This window comes from Zingiber officinale, chromosome 1A (assembly GCF_018446385.1).
Source record: "Zingiber officinale cultivar Zhangliang chromosome 1A, Zo_v1.1, whole genome shotgun sequence".
Taxonomy (NCBI): domain Eukaryota; kingdom Viridiplantae; phylum Streptophyta; class Magnoliopsida; order Zingiberales; family Zingiberaceae; genus Zingiber; species Zingiber officinale.
The window spans coordinates 151,533,161-151,554,639 of record NC_055987.1 but is presented as its reverse complement, the minus strand read 5'-3'; the positions used below and the strand labels follow the sequence as shown (position 1 = coordinate 151,554,639).

The following is a 21,479-nucleotide window of genomic DNA, read 5'->3' as shown; positions in this document are numbered from 1 at the left end:
CCTTCTCGCGACACGCACTACGCTTTTTGTTTGCGTTAACGTTTCGAATTCGGAGGGATCGTTGCCGTCCAGGTCAGCTGAACCCCTTTAAGTCTCCGTTTTCCGACAAAATACGGGGCCCAGATGAGTCGTATGGGGTAGACGCCGTCGCAGTCGGTAGCCACGTGGTCAAGAGTTAATGGCTTTAGTGTTCGGGACCGGACAGGGAAGCAAAAATCTCCGATCGTGGAAGTGACAAGCGAACGACATCTGTTCGATTCCATGATAATTTATACTTAAAAAAACATATTAAAACTGAATAAAACAGTTAAGTGACACGGGAATGAATATAAATATTAGTTTGATAGTAGGAATGTGAATAGAAAATAAAAATGTAATATTGTTTGATTGTTATAAAATTAAAAATAATTTTAAATTATTATTTTTAAATTTATAATTTAAATACTATTTTTTACTATCATTTTATTTCCTTATTTTTAAATCCACCAACTAAATCATCAAGCATTAAGTTGATAATTAATCATATATAATGTTTTACACAAATTTAATAGAAATTTTTATATTTTGGAGAAAATAAATTAAAGGGCTCCCTTTATTTTTAAAATTATTAAAAAGTACTCATTCTATTTTTATTTTAAAAATATTCTTATTCCAATTTTTTTCTATACTAATTTTAACTACTATATTTTAATTAAAGTATTTGTAACTAATGTTAAAAATAAAGCACACCGCCCCACACAAACTCGCCCACGGTTGTCGTGCACAGGTGGCGGTGTGCAGGATATTGATTCTTTAACGATTATAAATATTACTTTTTTATTTATATGAATTATAAATATATAAGCATTTTAAAATTTCCAAAGAAGTTAATGGAAATCAACATTTTATACTTATTTTTCATTAGTTCAAATCTTATGTTCCCAGATCTCGTGTCCACTCTATTCCATTTATTGATCGAATGAATTATATCATATTTTAAGAATATAATGTAGATCATGAGATTATCACAGATGTCCGATCGATAAGGGTTTATTGCAGTAAAAGACGAAGCCCTCGCCCCCGAGCCCCCACCGATCGGATCCACGGCCATCGTGAGGGAGGTAAATCGTAGCACCCGAGCTAGTATGGGACGGACCGGGTGGGATACAGGGATAGGGGATTTATTCCCCCGCTGCCACTGAGTTTCGAGCCGGCGACCTCATTGCAGCAACTCCCGTCCCATACCGTCTCGGATGACCCACGGGGATGATAAGGGTTTATGAAGACACGGGATATGAGGATAGAAATTTTGAACTAATTTTTTATTTGAAGATTTTGAAATTAATTTTGATTTTAACATATCAACAAAACAAATTAAAATTATACAAGTTTAAATGCTACTTTCTAATTATTACGTCACAAAAATTAATTTTAAAAGTTTTAGATTTGTTAATATATTTTATCGCTTCTAGTATGATTTTACAAGATAAATTAGTTGTCTCGAGATTATTGTTGATCTAAGAATATTAGATTGATGGACTATTCATTATATCAATTTAAAATTAATCTATATAAATTAAATATTTACCAACTAAAAAAATAAAAATAAACATAAAACTAAAATAGTTGATGGCTAAATACCCAGTTAAAGGTAAAATAGTTTCTGCAGTGTCAAAAGAAGAGTTGTTGGAATATACTATTTAAATAATTTTAAATAGAAATTATCTAAATAATTATAATAAAAATTATCTTTCGTAAACTCGTAACTCCATACAAAAACATAAACTTTCTCCAACAATCAAATTAATTATGTCACTTTTCTAAAACAATAATTTTTTAAACATGTTTTAAACTTTTAATGAAAAAATAGACCTTAACGGGTGTTTGAATGATTAAGTAATATAGAACTCTATTGTAGTTATTGACATGCATATTTGTCAGATACAAATTTATAAGTCTTTAAAAATTTTAAAAAGTGTTCAAGTTAAATTAGACCAAATGTACAAACATTTGTGAAACATAGATTTAAAATGAAACTTAAACAAAAACAACAATCTACTTAGCAAATGAATGATATTGTCAAATATCAAATTCCAATTAGATAATTTAGAATCAAAGCTTGATATTAAGACTTGATTCTTGAAGGTAATACAAGCTAGCTGACAATGTATTAAAATGTTCTATAGAAAAGGTTTTTTTTTCCTACTTAAATAACCAGGATAATTATTTTTGAAGTAGGAATTATTATGGTAAATGTTGAAATAAATTCTCTATAACATGACAAAGTATGAAAAAAAAAATCATCTGGGATTTGAATTGCTTCTTTGGAAGATCATACCACACCAAAAGGAAGGCTCAACACCAACTGGCCACCAAATACGCTGCAGCAGAGATGAAAAGAGGGAGGGAAATGGGATAAGAAATTCAAAAACTAATTCTTGGGAAATCGAATTCGGAACTTAAATACTTACCTCTTCACATAATAGTAACAAAAATCTGCCAAGATAAAGGTCTGAACAATCTCAGCAATAAGAATCATAGGGGGCCACAAACCATGCCCCATAGCAGTCAGCAAGCCTCCACGAGTATCCACGACCTGAAGAATCGGATTATGTCAGAAGGATTTAGCTGTGAAGGTTAAGGAGATAATACTGGCATCTTACTTGAATCAAATCAATGCGACTAAGATTAAAAACAAAAGGTTCAAGTGAAATGGTTCAAACATTGGTAAAACTCAGCAGAGAAACAGATAGTGGCACCTTTAGGACCCAGTGTGCACAACTCAGAAATCTTGCAACCCCCAATGCAAATACATAGTGAGCTGTGTATGGCTCAACAATCTGGCAGCCATTAGGTAGAATTACTAAAAGGAAAAGTTGATACGAGAGCAATGCTATCAGTTTTCAACTTATACCTGAGTGTTTTGCATAAGATGTAACTGTGGCAACACTGAAACAGCCTCCACATAAACACAAAATGCCCAGAAAATCCTATTAAAAATAAAATGGGCCGTTGAAGGATGAACTACAATAGCTAACAGGACAGAAGGAACAATCTACAAGGAAAAAATAATATATCAAAGAAAATATCATCTAAGGACAATATGTATGAAAGATGGTAACTTCTCCATGACAAATTTTCACAATATTAACTGCATATTTGAAGAAAAGAACAAAGTTATCTTAGTTTGTACTGTGTAAAGTAAACTTTTTGGAAACATCTACAACTACTGCAATTCTACATGTAGTGTGTGTTAGTTACTAAAAAGTAGCAACGAAAAGTTTTTTGTGCAGTACTTGTGCAAAAGGAACATTGAACTTGTGGATATCTTCAACTACAAAATTAATGACAGAAAAGCAGAACTAATGGCATTTATCTCAAATTTTAATAGGAAGATTGAACTTTCAGTATAATGCATATGATTATCTCCATTCTAAGACATTGAATAAATGAGTTGTTCCCTTCCGTCTATTTAGGGTTTAACCATGTTACCATTAAAAAAAAAAAACTAAGATCTTAGCTCAATGCTCCTTAATGTTGTTGCTGTTAAATCAATATGAAGTGGGAAGCAAATAAAATGAGGAAGAGTTAGTAATTTAAGACTGTAATATCTTGTTAGCTAGTCTTTAATACAACTTTAGGTTATTGTAAACATTCATGGTATGTTTCAAGATAATTTCGAAACAAAACAGAGAACATGAGTGAACAATAAAGGTTCAACTCCAAAACAATTCCAAGATCAAAGCCTTAACAATGATAAGTTAAAAAGTTGGTGATCTAAACATGCTCTACTACTTCTCTAAATTTAACATCACATAGTCAAGAAATAATCAACTGAAAGTTAAAAATTTCTAGATCAATTATTCTCTTTCAGAATCTTACCACATAGTAAATTGCAAAATTGTCCTTGTCTTCTATGTAGCTTGATTTTAATTTATATTGAATCATGTAAATTACCCAAAGAGTAGTTGCAAGTGTTGTAATATCTAGCACTGTATGTATGTCATTTTCCAAAATAAAGCTGCAATATAGTCTTACAGCTAAAAATAAAGCTGTTAAATATTGAGACTTAAGCGAAAGCCCTGCATTGTGAAAATTGAACACCAAAATAATTAGTTGAAGATTGAAAATGTAGATGTTGAAATAAGCACACTAGAATTATAAACAAATGGTAAACATTGAAAACAAGGCTAGAATTAATTTAATTTTGGAGTATAGTGCATTAGGTTCCAATTTCCCAGTTCGGTGTTATAAAGAAAGATGGATGTGCACGACTAACAACTATCCACAAATGCACAGGTATCTTGGCTACAAGCAAAAGCTTGACATCTTTTCCACAATAAAATAAACAGTGGAAATTGAAAACTAGCAAATAAACATGTTACGTGAAGTCTCATTCATCAAATATCACGCATGCTTATAGATCCATGAAATCCCAATTGTCATGAATGGATGGCGGAACTAAAGGTTTCATTGCATTAATCTTACCAATCAGTAACTGAAATTGTAGTTCTATTTTAATTACAAGGGTGACAGGTTCCTCACACAACAACAGTATCTTCAATTGCTGTATTTCAAACTTGACTATTTTGCATGATAAGTCTTTGCATATTATAAGGCAGATGATCCGGTGGTAAGACCGGGGGGCCCTTATAAGGGAAAGTCCTATGACACGTGGAGGACGGCAGTCAAAGGGGGGTAAACCCCATGGACTCGAAGAGCAGGCAGAATAGGCCAAGCACTAGGCAATAATGTCCACCCGAGAGAGTAACCAGCTGGCCGTGAGCCCAAATTTCCAAGGGAAAAAGATCTTATGGCCGAGCGGATAGTCCGCTCGGCCGCATTGCGAATCAAGAGTGAAGGCCGAGCGGTTGTCCGCTCGGCCAAGGTTTCAAGCGATACGAGCCGAGCGGACGGGCGACCCTCAATCTTCCCGGACGGACGACCACCTATGCCGGACCAGAGACGAATGCTCTGGCCGAGCGGCTTGATAGTCGATCCGCGAAGAGGAAGTCAAAGAGTAGAGGACAGTGTGAACGTCATCTCAGTAACCCCTATTGCTAACAACAGGCATGTTCAAAGACCAGACCATACTCAGTATGGTGCGATCGAATGTTTTGCTGTCCCATCAAGGAGACGATCAGACTGTAGCGGTATGAAATCAGACATGCTCTTCTGACAAGCCCATGCTGCGGTATAGGATGTGACACGTGTACACCTCGGTTTGTGCGCACCAAGTTCCCGTGGCTCTATATAAAGGCCACTAGACTTCACCGGAGGTATGAAATCTCTGATCCTGGAAGTCACTTTCTTGTTCTTCGTCTACCTGACTTGAGCGTCGGAGGGTCGTCGCCGGGAACCCTTTCCTGGCCCGACTTCTTTGTAGGTTCGCTGGAGCTTCACACGACCAGTCGAAGATCTACGTCAGCAACTGGAGAGCGTCACGTGCCCAGCGACCGTTGATTCAACTTTCGGACAGGATCAATTTGGCGTCGTCTGTGGGAACGCTCCTGCATCTGATCGGAAGCAATCGACGAAGATGGATGACATCACTCGGTGATGCTCTCCACGGAGGAACTCGACGCTTTGATCGAGACAAGAGTCGCCAAGCTTATGGAACAGAGACAAAAGTCACAAGCTGAGCGGGCAGAGCAGCAAGCAACATCAGCATCAGGCGGCCGAGCGGAAGCACCGCAGGCCACAGTTGCATTCCATCGGGCCCTATTCCGCACTCCTGAAGCCGCAGCAACTAATCGAGATCGAGGATCTTCTTCGGATGAAATGCCAAGACGAGATAACAAAAAAGGGAAAGCCCCCCGAGCAGACGCCTCATCCGAACGGATCAACCGTCAATTTTCAGAGGCTATTCTACGAGATCCTCTGCCAAAGCACTATGTGCCCCCTGCGATCGGTGAATACAATGGAACCACCGACCCGGATGATCATTTGGGTAAGTTTGATAACACGGCTACCCTTCATCAATACACGGATGGGGTGAAGTGTCGGGTTTTCCTCACCACCCTCTCTGGATCGGCTCAACGGTGGTTTCGGAGACTACCGGACGGATCTATTTCAAGTTTCAGAGACTTCCGAACGGCTTTCCTCCACCACTTTGCAAGCAGTCGGCTCTATCAGAAGACTAGTGTCAATCTGTTTGCCATCAAACAAGAAGCCCGCGAATCGCTCCGAGCTTATATCCAGCAGTTCAATAGGGTGGCTATGGATATTCCAACGGCCACCTCGGAAACCATGATGAATGCTTTCACACAAGGCTTGGTGGATGGCGACTTCTTCCGATCGCTCATTCGGAAACCACCCCGAGACTACGACCATATGCTATACCGGGCCAACGAATACATCAACGTGGAGGAAGCCCAAGCGGCCCGAAGAAAGGAAGCCCCAACCGAGCGGGCTCCCCCTGCCGAGCGGAAGCCTCACACTGCTCATAAGCCGCCTAGAGGACCGAGGGCCGAAGCGATCCGCTCCCCCTAGGCTAGGTCCCATGTACAAGAGGTCGCTGCCGAGCGGCCTAAACCAAAAAGGAAGGTATGGACCCCTATGTTCTGTTCTTTCCACCGGACGGACACGCACAACACCAGAGATTGCCGAAGTCTTCCTTTGATCGCTCATCCCGTTCCCCGGAGAGGCGGCCGTCGATCGCCATCGTCCGACAGGCGGCAGAGAACTCGTGAAGCCAATCGGATGATAGTCAACAGGCGACAACAACCGACTCCCGAGCGACATCACACTCCGAGGCGTGACAATCCTCGGATGTCTAGGGAGAGGCCCAGACCGTCCGCTCGGGAAGAAGAAAATAGAAACAACACTTCCCGAGGAGAAATCAACATAATAGCTGGCGGGCCGACCGGAGGTAACTCTAACCGAGCAAGGAAGGCGAGCGTCCGGTAACTCCAGATCCATGCGGTCGGCTGCAGCCAGGAACGGGCGAGCGGACCCGAAATCAGTTTCGGGCCCAAGGACTTGGAAGGAGTTGAAGTGTCCCATGATGACGCTCTTCTCATCAAAGCGGTAATAGCCAATTACACCATTCACCGCGTTTTTATTGACACAGGAAGCTCGGTAAATATCATATTCAAAAAGGCCTTCGACCAACTACAAATCGATCGAGCCGAGCTGCTGCCCATGACGACCCCCCTCTACGGGTTTACGGGCAACGAAGTTCAGCCGGTCGGACAAATCCGACTGGCTATCTCGCTGGGAGAGGAGCCGCTCAGAAGGACGCGGACTGCAAACTTCGTCGTGGCGGACTCTCCGTCGGCATATAACATCATATTGGGGCGACCATCTCTCAGTGAATTCCGAGCGGTCGTCTCCACTTTCCACCAGAAGATCAAGTTCCCCGTTGAGGACAAAGTGGGAGAAGTACGAGGAGATCAACTAACAGCTCGGCGATGTTACGTCAAGATGGTCCGAGCATAAGCCAATGCCGCTCGGAAGACGCCCCGGATCGAGGTAAACGCTATCACTGAAAAGCCACCCTCTTTGATTTATGAAGAAAAAGAGGAAGTGCAGATTCACCCGACCCGATCGGAGGCCACGACATTCATCGCGTCCGATCTGGAAGCGAGCCAGAAGGAGGAAGTGATCCAATGCCTCCAGAGAAACCATGATGTCTTCGTCTGGTCGACGCATGAGCTGTCCGGAATTTCACCAAGTATAGCGCAGCATGAGCTCCATGTCCGATCGGACGCTCGGCCAGTGAAGTAGAGAAAGAGGGATTTTAGCGCCGAACAGAATGCCATCATCCGAGCGGAGGTGGAGAAACTCCTAGAGGCCGGCCACATACGCGAGGTCCAGTTCCCAAGCTGGTTGGCGAACGTGGTGCTAGTCTCCAAGCCCGGCAACAAGTGGAGAGTGTGCATCGATTTTCGGAACCTTAACAAGGCGTGCCCAAAGGATTTTTATCCCCTACCCCGGATCGATCAACTGGTGGTCTCTACGTCCGGCTGCGAGTTGATATGCATGCTCGACGCTTATCAGGGATATCATCAAGTACCGCTCGCCCGGGAAGATCAAGAAAAATCAGCTTCGTCACAGCCGACGACACCTATTGCTATAATGTGATGCCGTTCAGACTGAAGAACGCGGGAGCCACTTATCAGCCCTTGATGAACAAAGTGTTCAAGGAGCAGATTGGGCGAAACCTCGAAGTATATGTGGATAACATTCTTATCAAGTCCGTCCGAGCGGCCGACCTATTTAAAGATATGGAGGAAACTTTCCGAACGCTGCGAAAATATGGCGTTAAGTTAAACCCTCAGAAGTGCCTGTTCGGAGCAAAAGGAGGGCGTTTCTTGGGTTACATAGTGACCGAGCGGGGCATCGAAGCAAATCCCAGCAAAGTGAAAGCCTTACAAGATATGCCGCCTCCAAGGAATCTGAGGGAAGTGCAGCGCTTGACCGGTCGGATAACTTCCCTGTCCAGATTCATCTCCAAGACTGCCGATCGGAGCCTGCCTTTTTTCAAGATTCTACGCAAAGCCACCAAGTTTCACTGGGACGAAGAATGCGATCGGGCGTTCGAAGATCTGAAGACATATTTGAATTCTCTTCCGATACTAGCCAAGCCAGCTGCGGGTGAGCCACTTTGTATCTACTTATCTTCAACTAAGCAAGCCGTCGGCTCGGCACTAGTAAGGGCGAGCGGAGAAGAGCCTGTATATTTTCTAAGCCATATTTTAAAAGATGTTGAATCTCGCTACACTGGGCTCGAGAAACTGGCTTTCGCTTTGGTCCTCACCGCTCGGCGCCTCCGTCCCTATTTCTTGGCTCATACTATCATCGTCCGGACGAACATCCCATTGGGAAGAGTGCTGTTGAATCCAGAAGCGTCCGGGCGGCTCATCAAATGGACAACAGAGTTGAGCGAATTTGATATTCAATACCAGCCTCGTTCGGCGATAAAGGCTAGGGCTGTAAATGAACCAAGCGTTCGTTAACAAGCTTGGTGTTCGGCTTGGTAAGAGCTTGTTTATGTTCGTTCAATGTACATAAGATTAATTAAACAAACAAGCTTGAACAGCTCGTTAAGCTAAACAAACAAGCTTGAACACATATGTGTTCTATATGTGTTCAGCTCGTTAACGTTCGTGAACAACGTTCGTGAACAATGTTCGTGAACAACGTTCGTGAACAATGTTCACGAACCATATTTATTAATAAAACTCTTTCAATATGCTAAATAAATAATAAAATAAAATAAATAAATTTAAATTATCAATCTTAATAACTAATCAAACAATTAAAAGTTTCAAACAATCAAACAAGCTTGAATCGAGAGCTTGATAACATCTAAACGAACCAAGCTCAAACCAAGCTCAAGCCAAGCTCGAACCAAGCCCAAGCCAAGCTCAAGCCAAGCTTGAATTGAGAGCTTGATAACATCTAAACGAACCAAGCTCAAGCCAAGCTTCAAACAAGCTCAAGCTCATAAAAAATAAACCAAGCCAAGCTTGAACACTCATTTCAAAAGCTTGGTTCATTTTAAGCTCGGCTCGGCTCGGCTCGATTATCTTATCAAACAAGCTTGAACACCCCAAAGCTCGGCTCGGCTCGGCTCGTTTACAGCCCTAATAAAGGCACAGTCCTTGGCAGATTTCGTCACCGAAGTACAAAGGCCAAAACCCGAAGCCATGTGGAAAATATTCGTGGACGGATCGTCCACTCGGCTCGAAAGCGGGATTGACGTATTATTACTCTCTCCTCAAGAAGAAAAGATGCACTTGTCCGTCCGGCTGTATTATCGAGCTACAAATAACGAAGCGGAGTATGAGGCTCTTATAGCCGGCTTACAGGCTGCCCGGCATGTAGGGGCCGGACGGGTGACGCTACATTCAGACTCCCAATTGGTCGCTCAACAACTCTCAGGCTCTTTTGAAATCAACAACGTTCGGCTCAAGCTTTACGCTCAAGCCTTCGAGAAACTCAAGGCCGACTTCAGAGAGGTTATTATCCAGAAGGTGCCCCGAGCGGAGAACCATGCGGCCGATGAGTTAGCCAAACTCGCAAGCTCAATAACGCCGGTCGCCATCCAGCAGCCAGTTGAACAAGTATCTTTGGTGGCGCACGTCGACCGGATGGAGGACCTCTCGTTCCCGAGCAACTGGCGGACACCCGTCATGGAGTTTCTCCGCTCGGGTGCTACACCGTCTGATCGAGATGAGGCCAGCTACTAAGGAGGAGAGCCAATCGGTTCACGCTCATTGGAGACCAACTATACAAGAAGGCTTTCTCCCGTCCACTGTTGAAATGCGTAAGCTCGGAATACGCGGCGTACATCCTCCAAGAAGTGCATCAAGGATCATGCGGGGGGCATCCGGGCAGACGATCGTTGGCCAAAAAGGTCCTGTTGGCCGGGTACTTCTGGCCAACCCTACCAGCAGACGCCGCGCGGACCGTGGCGACGTGCCTATCTTGCCAGAAGTATCACAATGTCTCCCACCGACCGGCAGAAGAGATGAAGGCATCCACAGTCTCTTGCCCGTTCGATCAGTGGGGAATAGGGGTGGCAATTCGGTTCGGGTTCGGGTTGACAGGTTCGGGTTGGCAGGTTGGCGGGTTGGCAAATGACAACCTGAACCCGACCTGATTATTATTTCGGGTCAAAATATTCAACCTGAACCTGATCTGTTTATTTACACTTGACCCGAACCCGACCCGAACCCGACCCGTTTGACCCGTTTAACCCGTTTGACCCGTTTAACCCGTTTAACCCGTTCGACCCGTTTGACCCGTTTAACCTGTTTGACCCGTTTGACCCGAATATGACCTGAATTCATTAAATAAAATTTGTATATTTAATTAAAAATTAAAAATAACATTTATCTACACAAATTGAAAATTCATATCATAAATGATAAGTCATAGCAACATTGCAATCAATAACATAACATATCTCTATGTTTAGGGTTTTTAACTTTTTTAAATTTGTAATTTTAGTTTAAATTTATAATTATTTATAAACGGGTTCGCGGGTTGTAATCGGGTCATTTCAGGTTGACCCGAACCCGACCTGTTTATTAATTGGGTCAAATGGGTCGACCCGATTTCGACCCGAACCCGAAACTACCCAACCCTAACCTAATTTTTTCGTGTTCGGTTCGGGTCGTGTTTTCGTGTCGGGTCAAAAATTGCCACCCCTAGTGGGGAATGGATATCGTTGGTCCATTTCCTATGGCGACCGGGCAGCGAAAATTTCTACTGGTGGCAGTCGATTATTTTTCCAAATGGGTTGAGGTCGAGCCGCTAGCCAAGATCACCGAGCAGATGGTCAAGAAGTTCATCTGGCAACACATCATCTGTCGGTTCGGCATCCCTCGCCGACTTGTTTCCGACAACGGGCGGTAATTGACAGGAAAGTTGCTCGAAGATTAGTGCAAAAGCTATGACATCGAGTAGCACTTCACGTCTGTGGCGTATCCCCAAAGCAACGGTTAAGTCGAAGTAGCCAACCGGGAAATTCTTCGTATTCTGCGCGCTCGGCTCGACCATTTGGGAGGAAGCTGGGTAGACGAGGTGCTGGGCGTCCTATGGGCCATCCGAATAACCCCAAAGGAAGGAACGGGAGTTACGCCTTTCCATCTAGTGTATGGCGGCGAAGCAGTTATTCCTGTCGAAGTCGGCGTCGAGTCCGCCCGGATCCAGAATTATGATGATGATAACGCCGAGCGGAGGAACATGGAGCTGGATTTGGTCGAAGAAGAGCGAGCCAAGGCATCCGTCCGGCTGATGGCGTACCGGCAAAGAATGAAGCAGAATTACAACCGGCGCGTGATCCCTAGAGCATTCCAAGTTGGCGACCTTGTCTGGAAGAAAGTAAAGCCGGTCGGCGAGGTCGGCAAACTGGAAGCTCCCTGGGCAGGCCCCTTCAAAATCATCGAAAAGCTCCGCTCGGGCGCTTATTATTTGGAAGATGAAGACGGGCGGCAGCTGGATCGACCGTGGAGCGCAAATCATCTCCAGCCGTACCGAGCTGGGTAAGAGGTGCGCTGATGTAATTTTGCATACGTTTTGATCGCCTATGTACTTGTAATGCAAGCAGCAAAAATGATAAAAAGGATGACAAATAGCTTCGCCGAACGGCGGTGTTCAAATTAGCCTTAAAGGCCGTCGAGCTCCGACGTTAAAAATCGAGAGACGAGTCGGCGTCTATAAACCCGCCGAGCGGAAGACCGTCGAGCTCCGACGTTAAAAATCGAGAGACGAGCCGGCGTCTATAAACCCGCCGAGCAGAAGACCGTCGAGCTCCAACGTTAAAAATCGAGAGACGAGTCGGCGTCTATAACCCGCCGAGCGGAAGACCGTCGAGCTCCGACGTTAAAAATCGAGAGACGAGTCGGCGTCTATAAACCCGCCGAGCGGAAGACCGTCGAGCTCCGACGTTAAAAATCGAGAGACGAGCCGGCGTCTATAAACCCGCCGAGCCGGAAGACCGTCTAGCGCCGATGTTAAAAATCGAGCGATGAACAAGCATTTATAAAGCCGTTGGACGGATAGCTGTTCGCATGAACGGCCCGGTTGTAATCGCCGATCCATAATTGGTCCTACTATAAAGACAAGAATAAGGCCATTGTACGGCCAAGCGACTCCATTATAAAGAATACTTAGAGTGAAAAAATTATTATGACTGAAACAAAGGCTAAGGAGGAATATTGGTCTAGCAAGCAAATAAAAGTATATTTCTTTTACGCCGAACGGCAGACAGACAAAAATAGTAGTAACAAGGGTATTAGCGCCGAACGACGGGCGTACAAAAAACAGTCCAAATACTCCTCACTCATCAAAGTTAAAGAGGGCGTCCGGGATAGAGCCCATCATGATTGCCAGATCTTCGGGGGGGACAGACAGCTCGGCTGGTAGGTGACCCTTAGTCTTTAGATAATCAACAGCCACCTTGATAGTCTCTTCAAAAGTTAAGGACAGCTTGTCGCTGAACTTTTCGCCAAATTCGTCTGAGCGAACGAAAGCTTTGCGCACTTTCGCCGACCGACCGGGCTCCCCATCTTGATATTCTTTAAGAGTGGCTCTGGAAGCATCAAGGGCAGCCTGAAGATCTTTCAAAGCCCCTTCAGATTTTGCCCGGTCAGCCGAGCGACTCTCCCGTTCAGTGGCCAGCGAGGCATCCAAGTCATTCACGCGCTGTTCCAGCCCTCGGGTTTCCACCTTCATCAAGTCCATATCGTCGATGGCCTTGAGCTTCCGAGTGGTCGTGGTCTTTATTTCCTTGTCCCGTTGCTTAACCAAGGCCTCAAGCCGAGCTACTTCACTCGACAAGTCGGAGGACTTACTCCGTTCGGCTTCCAGTTGCTTCTTGGCCTTCTCCAGAGCGGCCGTGGATTGGCCTCTGCTTTCCCCCGAAGCTTTGAGCTTTTTCAGCTCGTCCTCCAGCTCGGCTAGGCAATTGCTTATAGCAATTTGCTCCACCCAGTTCTGCAAATGGATATGATCGAGTCAGAAGTTAAATCAAAGTAAGTAGCAAGACAAAGGATATACCCTAGTCGCCTGCTGCAAATTGCTATCGCCTAGTTGACTGGGAGTCAAAAGAGCGATACGAAGCCGAGCATCCTCCCAGGCTTTGGTGAGTGGACTCGTAAGAGTGATCTGCTGCTCGGGAACCGTTGGCCGATCGACAGCCAATAAATATTCCTCCGATGGGAATCGCAGAACAGTTTTTATCAACCGTGGGCCGCTCGGATCATCTTGGGGCGCAGTTGCTGTGCCAGACGGCTCGCCAATTGTGGAAGGACGGTCGCCCAATCGTCTTAGGTGATGCAAGGTCCGAGGAGGACTAGTAGGCGGCACCTCGGAGGCAGCCCGAGGGGAGCCGAGCGGCGTAGGGGTGCTCTCTGAGGAAACCGCTCCGGAGATCAAGGGAGCCTCACCACCTCGCTCGGAACGCTGCTCATCGGGTGGGGTCGGCTGAGAGGCTTGCTCTTGCCGTCTGCGTTTCCGAGTCGCTAGAGGAACCTCGTCTGCCGAGCGGCCCTCTACCTCGGCTTGAGCAGAGGACGCGATATCGCCTCCAGCCTTGTCTAGAGAGGCAGAAGCGATTACGACTTCGGGGACCATCTGAGTCCCTTCACTCCCTCCAGCTGCTGAGCCACCCAGGACCAATCCCCGTTCGGCGACCTCCTTATTCTTCGTCGCCTCAATCTCAGCGGCTCTCAACTTTAGCCGCTCGGTAGTCTTAGCGCGCCACATGACTTCGGCTACAGAAGCAAAAAATAAATCAGTTAGAACAAAAGAAAGAGGACGATAAGAGCACTTACTCATGCTGCAAGGCAAGTCGGCTGGGACGGGGGACAAGCCGAATATATACATCACTCCCGGAAGGAGCAGCTTGTCGATGTGGTAGCGTTGGCCGACGAACCGGTCGGCTGCATGAAGATAGGCCGGATCGCCCCTAAACTTGCCGAGCTATGGTTGCGCCGGCATCGCCGTCTACCATTGGATACGGAAAGTCGGTGGCTCGGGGAAACACATATAGAAAAAATGTTCCTTCCAGTGTTTGTTGGAGGTCGGCATATTATCGAAAAGAACAAAACCTATCCTAGATTGGAAAACGAAGGTACCCCACTCGGCTTGCTTAGGATAGTAGAAGTAGTGAAAAACTTTGGGGTCCAAGGGGATGCCGTTCAGTTTAAAGAGAATTACCACCCCGCTCAGCAGCCTAATGGAGTTCGGAACTAGCTGGCCAAGTGGGATGCGAAAGTAGTTGCACACTTGTAAGAAGAATCGATGTGGAGGAAATCACAGCCCGGCCAAAAATTGGTCTAGGAAAAAGAGGACGGTGCCGGACGACGGGTTATGAGGTCGGTCGGTGGGTGTGGCCAATACTATGTGGTGGTCGGCAGACAGGTTATACGTCCGAGTGAGGCGCAGGGCGTCCTCCTCGTCAAACCGGCTCTCCATGGTCGTGTATCAAAGACCAGGAGCACTGGCGGTTGGCTGGGAAGTGCTAGTCATGGTCGAAAGTAAAAAAGAAATACAGGACAAAAAGAAAGGGAAATCAAGCAGGGAAGAAAGGTTGCAGTACGACAAGGGCAGCTAACAAAAAGCGTAAAGGAATGAGGAAGTGAAGGAAAGAAGGGCTTACAAGTAAAAGGATGATCGAAAGGGGTTGCGAGGTCGTCGAAGTGCGATGGAGCAGGAATGCGGCGGAGAGAAGAAATCGAGAGCTTTATAACGTTGGCCTCGGATAGCCTCAGCCGTCCGATTCAGGTCGTAAAGAACGAGGCTATCATCCAGCCGCTCATTTCAAACGGCGGCTGTCCCATCGGAGGTGAGGCCAGCGTCGTACGATGACGGCAGTGGGAGCGCCACGTGTCAGCAGGACACAGGGCGCATTCAATTCACGCACCTTACCGCGCGCAGTGCGCGTGCTTGGCGTTAATGGAGAAGATTCGGAGTGAATTCCGAGGGGATATTGAAGGCGTCAGCATGATAGCGCCGAACGGGCATGAAGAAGAAGGTAAGCCGAGCGGATGAACCTTCTCGGGCCCAGCATAGTGGTGGTCACTCAGTCAGACCGACAGTCCAGTCAGTCGGACTCCGCCTCCTTCGACTAGACTTGAGGGGGAGGCAAGTGATCCGGTGGTAAGACCGGGGGGCCCTCATAAGGGAAAGTCTCATGACACGTGGAGGACGGCAGTCAAAGGGGGGTCAACCCCATGGACTCGAAGAGCTGGCGGAATAGGCCAAGCACTAGGCAATAATGTCCACCCGAGAGAGTAACCAGCTGGCCGTGAGCCCAAATTTCCAAGGGAAAAAGATCATATGGCCGAGCGGATAGTCCGCTCGGCCGCATTGCGAATCAAGAGTGAAGGCCGAGCAGTTGTCCGCTCGGCCAGGGTTTCAAGCGATACGAGCCGAGCGGACGGGCGACCCTCAATCTTCCTGGACGGACGACCACCTATGCCGGACCAGAGACGAATGCTCTGGCCGAGCGGCTTGATAGTCGATCCGCGAAGAGGAAGTCAAAGAGTAGAGGACAGTGTGAACGTCATCTCAGTAACCCCTGTTGCTGACAACAGGCATGTTCAAAGACCAGACCATACTCAGTATGGTGCAATCGAATGTTTTGCTGTCCCATCAAGGAGACGCTCAGACTATAGCGATATGGAATCAGACATGCTCTTCTGACAAGCCCATGCTGCGGTATAGGATGTGACACGTGTACACCTCGGTTTATGTGCACCAAGTTCCCGTGGCTCTATATAAAGGCCACTAGACTTCACCGGAGGTATGAAATCTCTGATCCTGGAAGCCACTTTCTTGTTCTTTGTCTACCTGACTTGAGCGTTGGAGGGTCGTCGCCGGGAACCCTTTCCCGGCCCGACTTCTTTGTAGGTTCGCTGGAGCTTCACACGATCAGTCGAAAATCTACGTCAGCAACTGGAGAGCGCCACGTGCCCAACGACCGTTGATTCAACTTTCGGGCAGGATCAGCAGACATTGTTCGGTCTTAAATGCATTGATTTGAAATTTTGAATTATTTGATAGGCAATCAAATTGCCCCAAAATCAATGAAGTACCAGATTTCCATCTCGTTTTTCTTATTCTTGGTTCTAAAATGGAATCAAGATATAGGTTTGTCTAACCATAACCATGTGGCTTTTTAATATCTGGACCACCTCATTCTTTCAAACATAATAAGCCATGGATTTATCATCAACAGGTTAAAAAAATTCAGGAATGATGTAAAACTATTTCTCTGACTGTCCGATATGATCCTCAAAAAATCAAGAACCATCTCAATTGAAAAATCATGCAAAAAGGAACAATGGCTTTTACATTGATGATCCTTTGCTTACATGATGAACTATTCTTTGTGTAATCTACCCAAAACAATGTCATGTAAAATCCAGCATATACATCCAAATTCCCTCCCCAATCAGGTCGATCCTTATCTTGAAAATCAACGCTTTTACCTTTCTTGTTAAAAAGAAAAACGCTTTTCCCCTTTTCCCCTAGGAGTTTGACTATATAGTCGAGTAAACTGCCTTTACTTATTTACTTTCCTCTCTTGTAAAAAAAAAAAAAGGTGCGACAAACTGGTCTATGTATGTCAAATGAGTTTGTTTGGAAACTTTCCAGTGAATTACCGATACTGAGATAAGATTGTGTTTTACTTTTCCTCGTGTGTCAGAACAATGCTGGTGAAATTTCAACCAAAATTTGTTCATCATTATTTGCTATATTTTAAGCCAGCTGATTAAACACCAGCTTGGACGGCTGGTTCAATCGGTAACTGACCGCATCCAGATCTAGTTAAAGTCGGAAAACCAGAAAGTGGAGCACTGGTCAAAATCTTGTCAAAAGTACCGAAATACTTCAAAAATGGTCGATTCAGACTGGTTGAATCCTGTTTATTTTTTTTCTTATGTCCACAAGATGCGGTTTCACGATACAACTAGTCCCAAGCCGATTCATTGACCAGTGCAGATTAACTGAACAATGCTAGATCACTAGTGTGTAGACGACACGCCATTGCTTCCTCCCAAACTCCGAATTGAAAATCCGAAGCCCGAGAATCAAGAAGCAATAAACCCTAACTACAAAATGCATCTCTATTAACTCTTCTCAGTTGATCGTAAATCAACGGGTTCTAGGTATCTCGTCGGACGTCGAATAAATTCGAAACGAAAAAAATAATAAAAAAAAAAGAGGGAAAACGACAATAAATAACCCATCGAATAAGCGAGAAATGAAAGAAGGCCAAGCAGCCAAAACAGAAAGGCAAGGAACGGCGCACCGGCGCAAGTCCGCTCCTTAACCAGCTTATAGATGAGGACGGAGATGCCGACGGCGTGAGCAGCTTCGGCGGCGACGAAGAGGTTGTCGTGGTTATGAACTACGAGGCCAAGGAAGACGAGCGCGGCGATGCTGACGACGACGCAGAGGCAAGCCCTGACCTTGGGCGGCTGCCGCGTCACCCATCCCACCACGGTGTTGATCGGCCGCTTCGACCCCGCTCCCATCGCTCTACTCTCCTCCTTTCCTTTCTCCCCCACCGCCACCGATTTCGATGAGGAAAAAAAACGAATGCGAGGAGAGAGGAAGTAGCGCACGAAGGGAGGAAGAAGCGTTTTGAATCTTATGGATGGAAACGGGGGAGAAGCGTAAGATTTAAAGATGCTTTTGTGCGTGCGTTGGCGAATTGGAAGAAGGTGGTTTCGCGGGTGAGATTTGAGGATTTGTATCTCCGATTCGTATTGTGATGGGACATTTTGTTTTACCCCCACCATTTATCTTGTTTTCCAAAATTACCCAAAAACTTTTAAATCGTGCTAAATAGAGCCTTTTCATAGTAAGAAGAGAATTCGGTAGCTAGCCATGTGACAATAGCAGTACGGATATTTTGAAGGATATTTTTTTTAATGATTTTGATCGATAAAATCAGTAAATTTTAAAGAATGAAATAATATTCCCACAGCATATACAAGAATAAAGTGAAATCCTACCTAAGTTTAACTATAAATGTATAAGTTTTTATTTGTATAAAATATTATAACATCTCTGAAATTATCTGTATATATATATTCTTAGTAAACGTGAAAAGACGACTCTTTTTTAATTAGAATTATAAAAACTAATTTTTTATTAATCATCATAATAACTTCTCCTTATTTTTTAAAGAAAAATTAAGCCACATATTATAGTAGCTATAAATTATTTGATTCTTAGGAACTGATGATCTGGAGTTTATCTCGCCATGTGCCTATGACCTGTGTACCTGCATGAATCTCCCTCCATATCCATGGGGCCGGCACTAGGGGGGCCGCTAAGGTAGCGGATCTACCTTTATAAATTATTATAATATGTCGTCGGGATCATAGTATCATGGTAAAATATCTAGATTGTTACTCAGATATTCACGATTTGAATCTTAGCTACGATGCATTTATAGAATTTTTTTTCTAAATGGTAGGCGTAATCAAAAGATGTTAGATTTTGGATGACGACCGTGTGAACTTCTGATTTACTCTAGTGATCGGTAGAAAATATTCATGAGACCAGATCGATCATTCCAAAAATAAGTAAGACTAACTGGGATTATCAAATTTTTTTTTAAAAATTATTATAATATTATAAGATCGGAGCTAAGAGCGGTTTCATATTTTTTATAAATTATTATAATATTTTTAATGAGACTAAATGGTTTATCATTTACAAATTATTATAATATAGTCTTTTGGGTCACGGTCATTCTTAGAACGCTATCATTTAGCTATCCATGATTTTTTTTTTCTTTAAATAAGATACACAATTACATGCTAAACTTCTAAGTCGGTTGTGATTGCTTCATGATTTATCGTGAGTGACGGATTTCATCATATTACATAATACAATACGGCTACGGTGTATCTCAGTGACGGATTTTATCATATTGCATAAAATCATATTGCATAATACAATATAACTACGTACGGCGTATCTCTCAGTGACGGATTTCATCATATTGCATAATACAAATTATTACAATACGTTATTTGACTAGTATTAACTTGAATTAAATAGGAACACTAGATATAAATTATAGCTATTATATATTATAGCAATTAACTTTTCTAATATAATATGAATATGTTAGATTGAGTTAACATAATATTGATAAATACTATTGATCAATATTGACTTAACTTAAACAAGATATTATTTATCATACGTTGAAATAACTATGAATATAATAGCTACCGCACATTCTAAACTCAATTTAAGTTTTTATTTAATTGGGAGAATACCTAACCTGAATACCACCAAGTCAAATTTTGAAAATCAATTATTATAATTATAAAATATAAACTATAAAATCAAATAAAAAAAATATCAGATGGATAATTGAGTTGTTTTACCTGCTCCATTTTTTTTAATCTTCTCATGCATTTGGGGAAGTTACTTTGTATTTTTTTTTAAAAAAAAAGGCTGGAGTTATGTGAGAATGATCAAACTAAACAGTAGTTTCTTTTTAGAAAATTAAATGAGAAGAAGATGAGAGGGTCAATTAGGTTGATGTGGAGGAGAAAATTAAATAAGAATATAATTCTTTATTTGTTTTTACTTATTTATACTATTTTACATAGATTATTTTCTTTTTTACCAGATCTATATAGTTCATAATTATGTGGCAAAATTACATAATTACTGCCTCTTATAAAATTTAGGATTTTCATGAATCCTAATTTCTTATAAAATTTAGAATGTTTTAAAGTCCTCTCTAAAAAAATTTGTGATTGTCTAATATTTCAGCTAAATATCAGCGATAGTCAAACTAACAATCAATGAACGAGTTGATATATGCACTCTTCAGAGATTATTGGTGAGGAAGATGAAAGGACTTGAAAGGTACTCCAATAGAAAATTAGATTGGTATAAGAAATTCCCCACAGGTCACTCCAACGCTCAAGTTAGGATTTACTTGAGGTAATATACGAGAGTAAGAAGATAGAGAAGAAAGAGAGAACCTGATGAAGTTGTAGAAACTATAGAGTAAAAAATTCTTTGTTCTTATTCTCTCTAGGGTTTATATAGTTGTTAGAAGAATATATTCTTGTTAGACGTTGTAATGCGTATTCCTCTATCATCCTCGTATGAGCTAGTGTGGGAACTAGATCCAATACTCGTTAGTTGTCTTCTCACTCACCCAATGCCATGTGTTGGAAGGAAGGTATCTAGGGGACTATATTTGATAACCCCTTAATCGCTTCTTCATTCACCTAGTGCTACGTGATTTGAATAATTCCCCATCGTTGTTCATAACTTCTAGGAAAATAAGCTTTGTTAATGAGGGTTTAGTGTGGATATGATCCAAGAGTGGATGAGAAAATAACGTCAATGTAAAGTGACCTTGAGGATAGATGAAGTTGGTTGCTGAGTGCTGAGGCTAAAACAATGACAATGTCGAGATATAAGACTAAGGTTGAGACCGGTTGAGTGATGTCGGGGTTTGAGATTGAGACCCGGATGATGTCAAGATTGAGATTGAGGTTGAGGCCAAGACCTGGGTAATGTCGGGGTCTAAGATTGAGACTAGGATTGAGGTTGTAGTCGAAACTCTGGTGATGTTGGGATCCGAAACTGAGATTAAGGCTAAGATGTAGGTGTTGCTGGAATTTGAGACTGATATTAAGGTCGAGACCTGGGTGAAAACGAGATCAAGATTGAAACTACAATCAAGACTGGAGTCGAGACCCATGTGATTTCGGGGTCCAAGACTGAGATTGAGATTAAGGCCAAAACTTGAGTGATTCCGAAATCTGAGACTAAGATTAAGGCTGAGACTCGGATGATGTTGAGATCCAGGACTGAGCTTGGGGCTGAGACTGAAGTCGAGACTTGGGTGATACCGGGATCTGAGACCGGACTTGAGACTAAAGCAGAGACTTGGGTGATGATGTTAGTACCCCAAGATAGTTTTGATGTGATCAATCAAGTCGGGTTAGGTCTTGTTGGTTTTTAACTCCTATGTCTAAATGTGCAGG

General features: G+C 43.6%; 1 protein-coding gene across 1 annotated transcript; it reads right to left on the bottom strand.

Moving 5' to 3' along the window:
• Positions 1-2,311: 2,311 nt before the first annotated feature.
• LOC122011181 (ER lumen protein-retaining receptor erd-2.2-like) lies at positions 2,312-18,024 on the bottom strand. The gene is made up of 6 exons (XM_042567596.1): positions 17,753-18,024; positions 3,862-4,061; positions 2,894-3,034; positions 2,739-2,819; positions 2,451-2,575; positions 2,312-2,360 (listed from the first exon to the last, which is right to left on the bottom strand). The coding sequence occupies exons 1-6, from the start codon at positions 17,976-17,978 to the stop codon at positions 2,312-2,314; spliced, it is 822 nt and encodes a 273-aa protein (XP_042423530.1). The 5' UTR covers positions 17,979-18,024.
• Between the last annotated feature and the right edge of the window lie 3,455 nt (positions 18,025-21,479).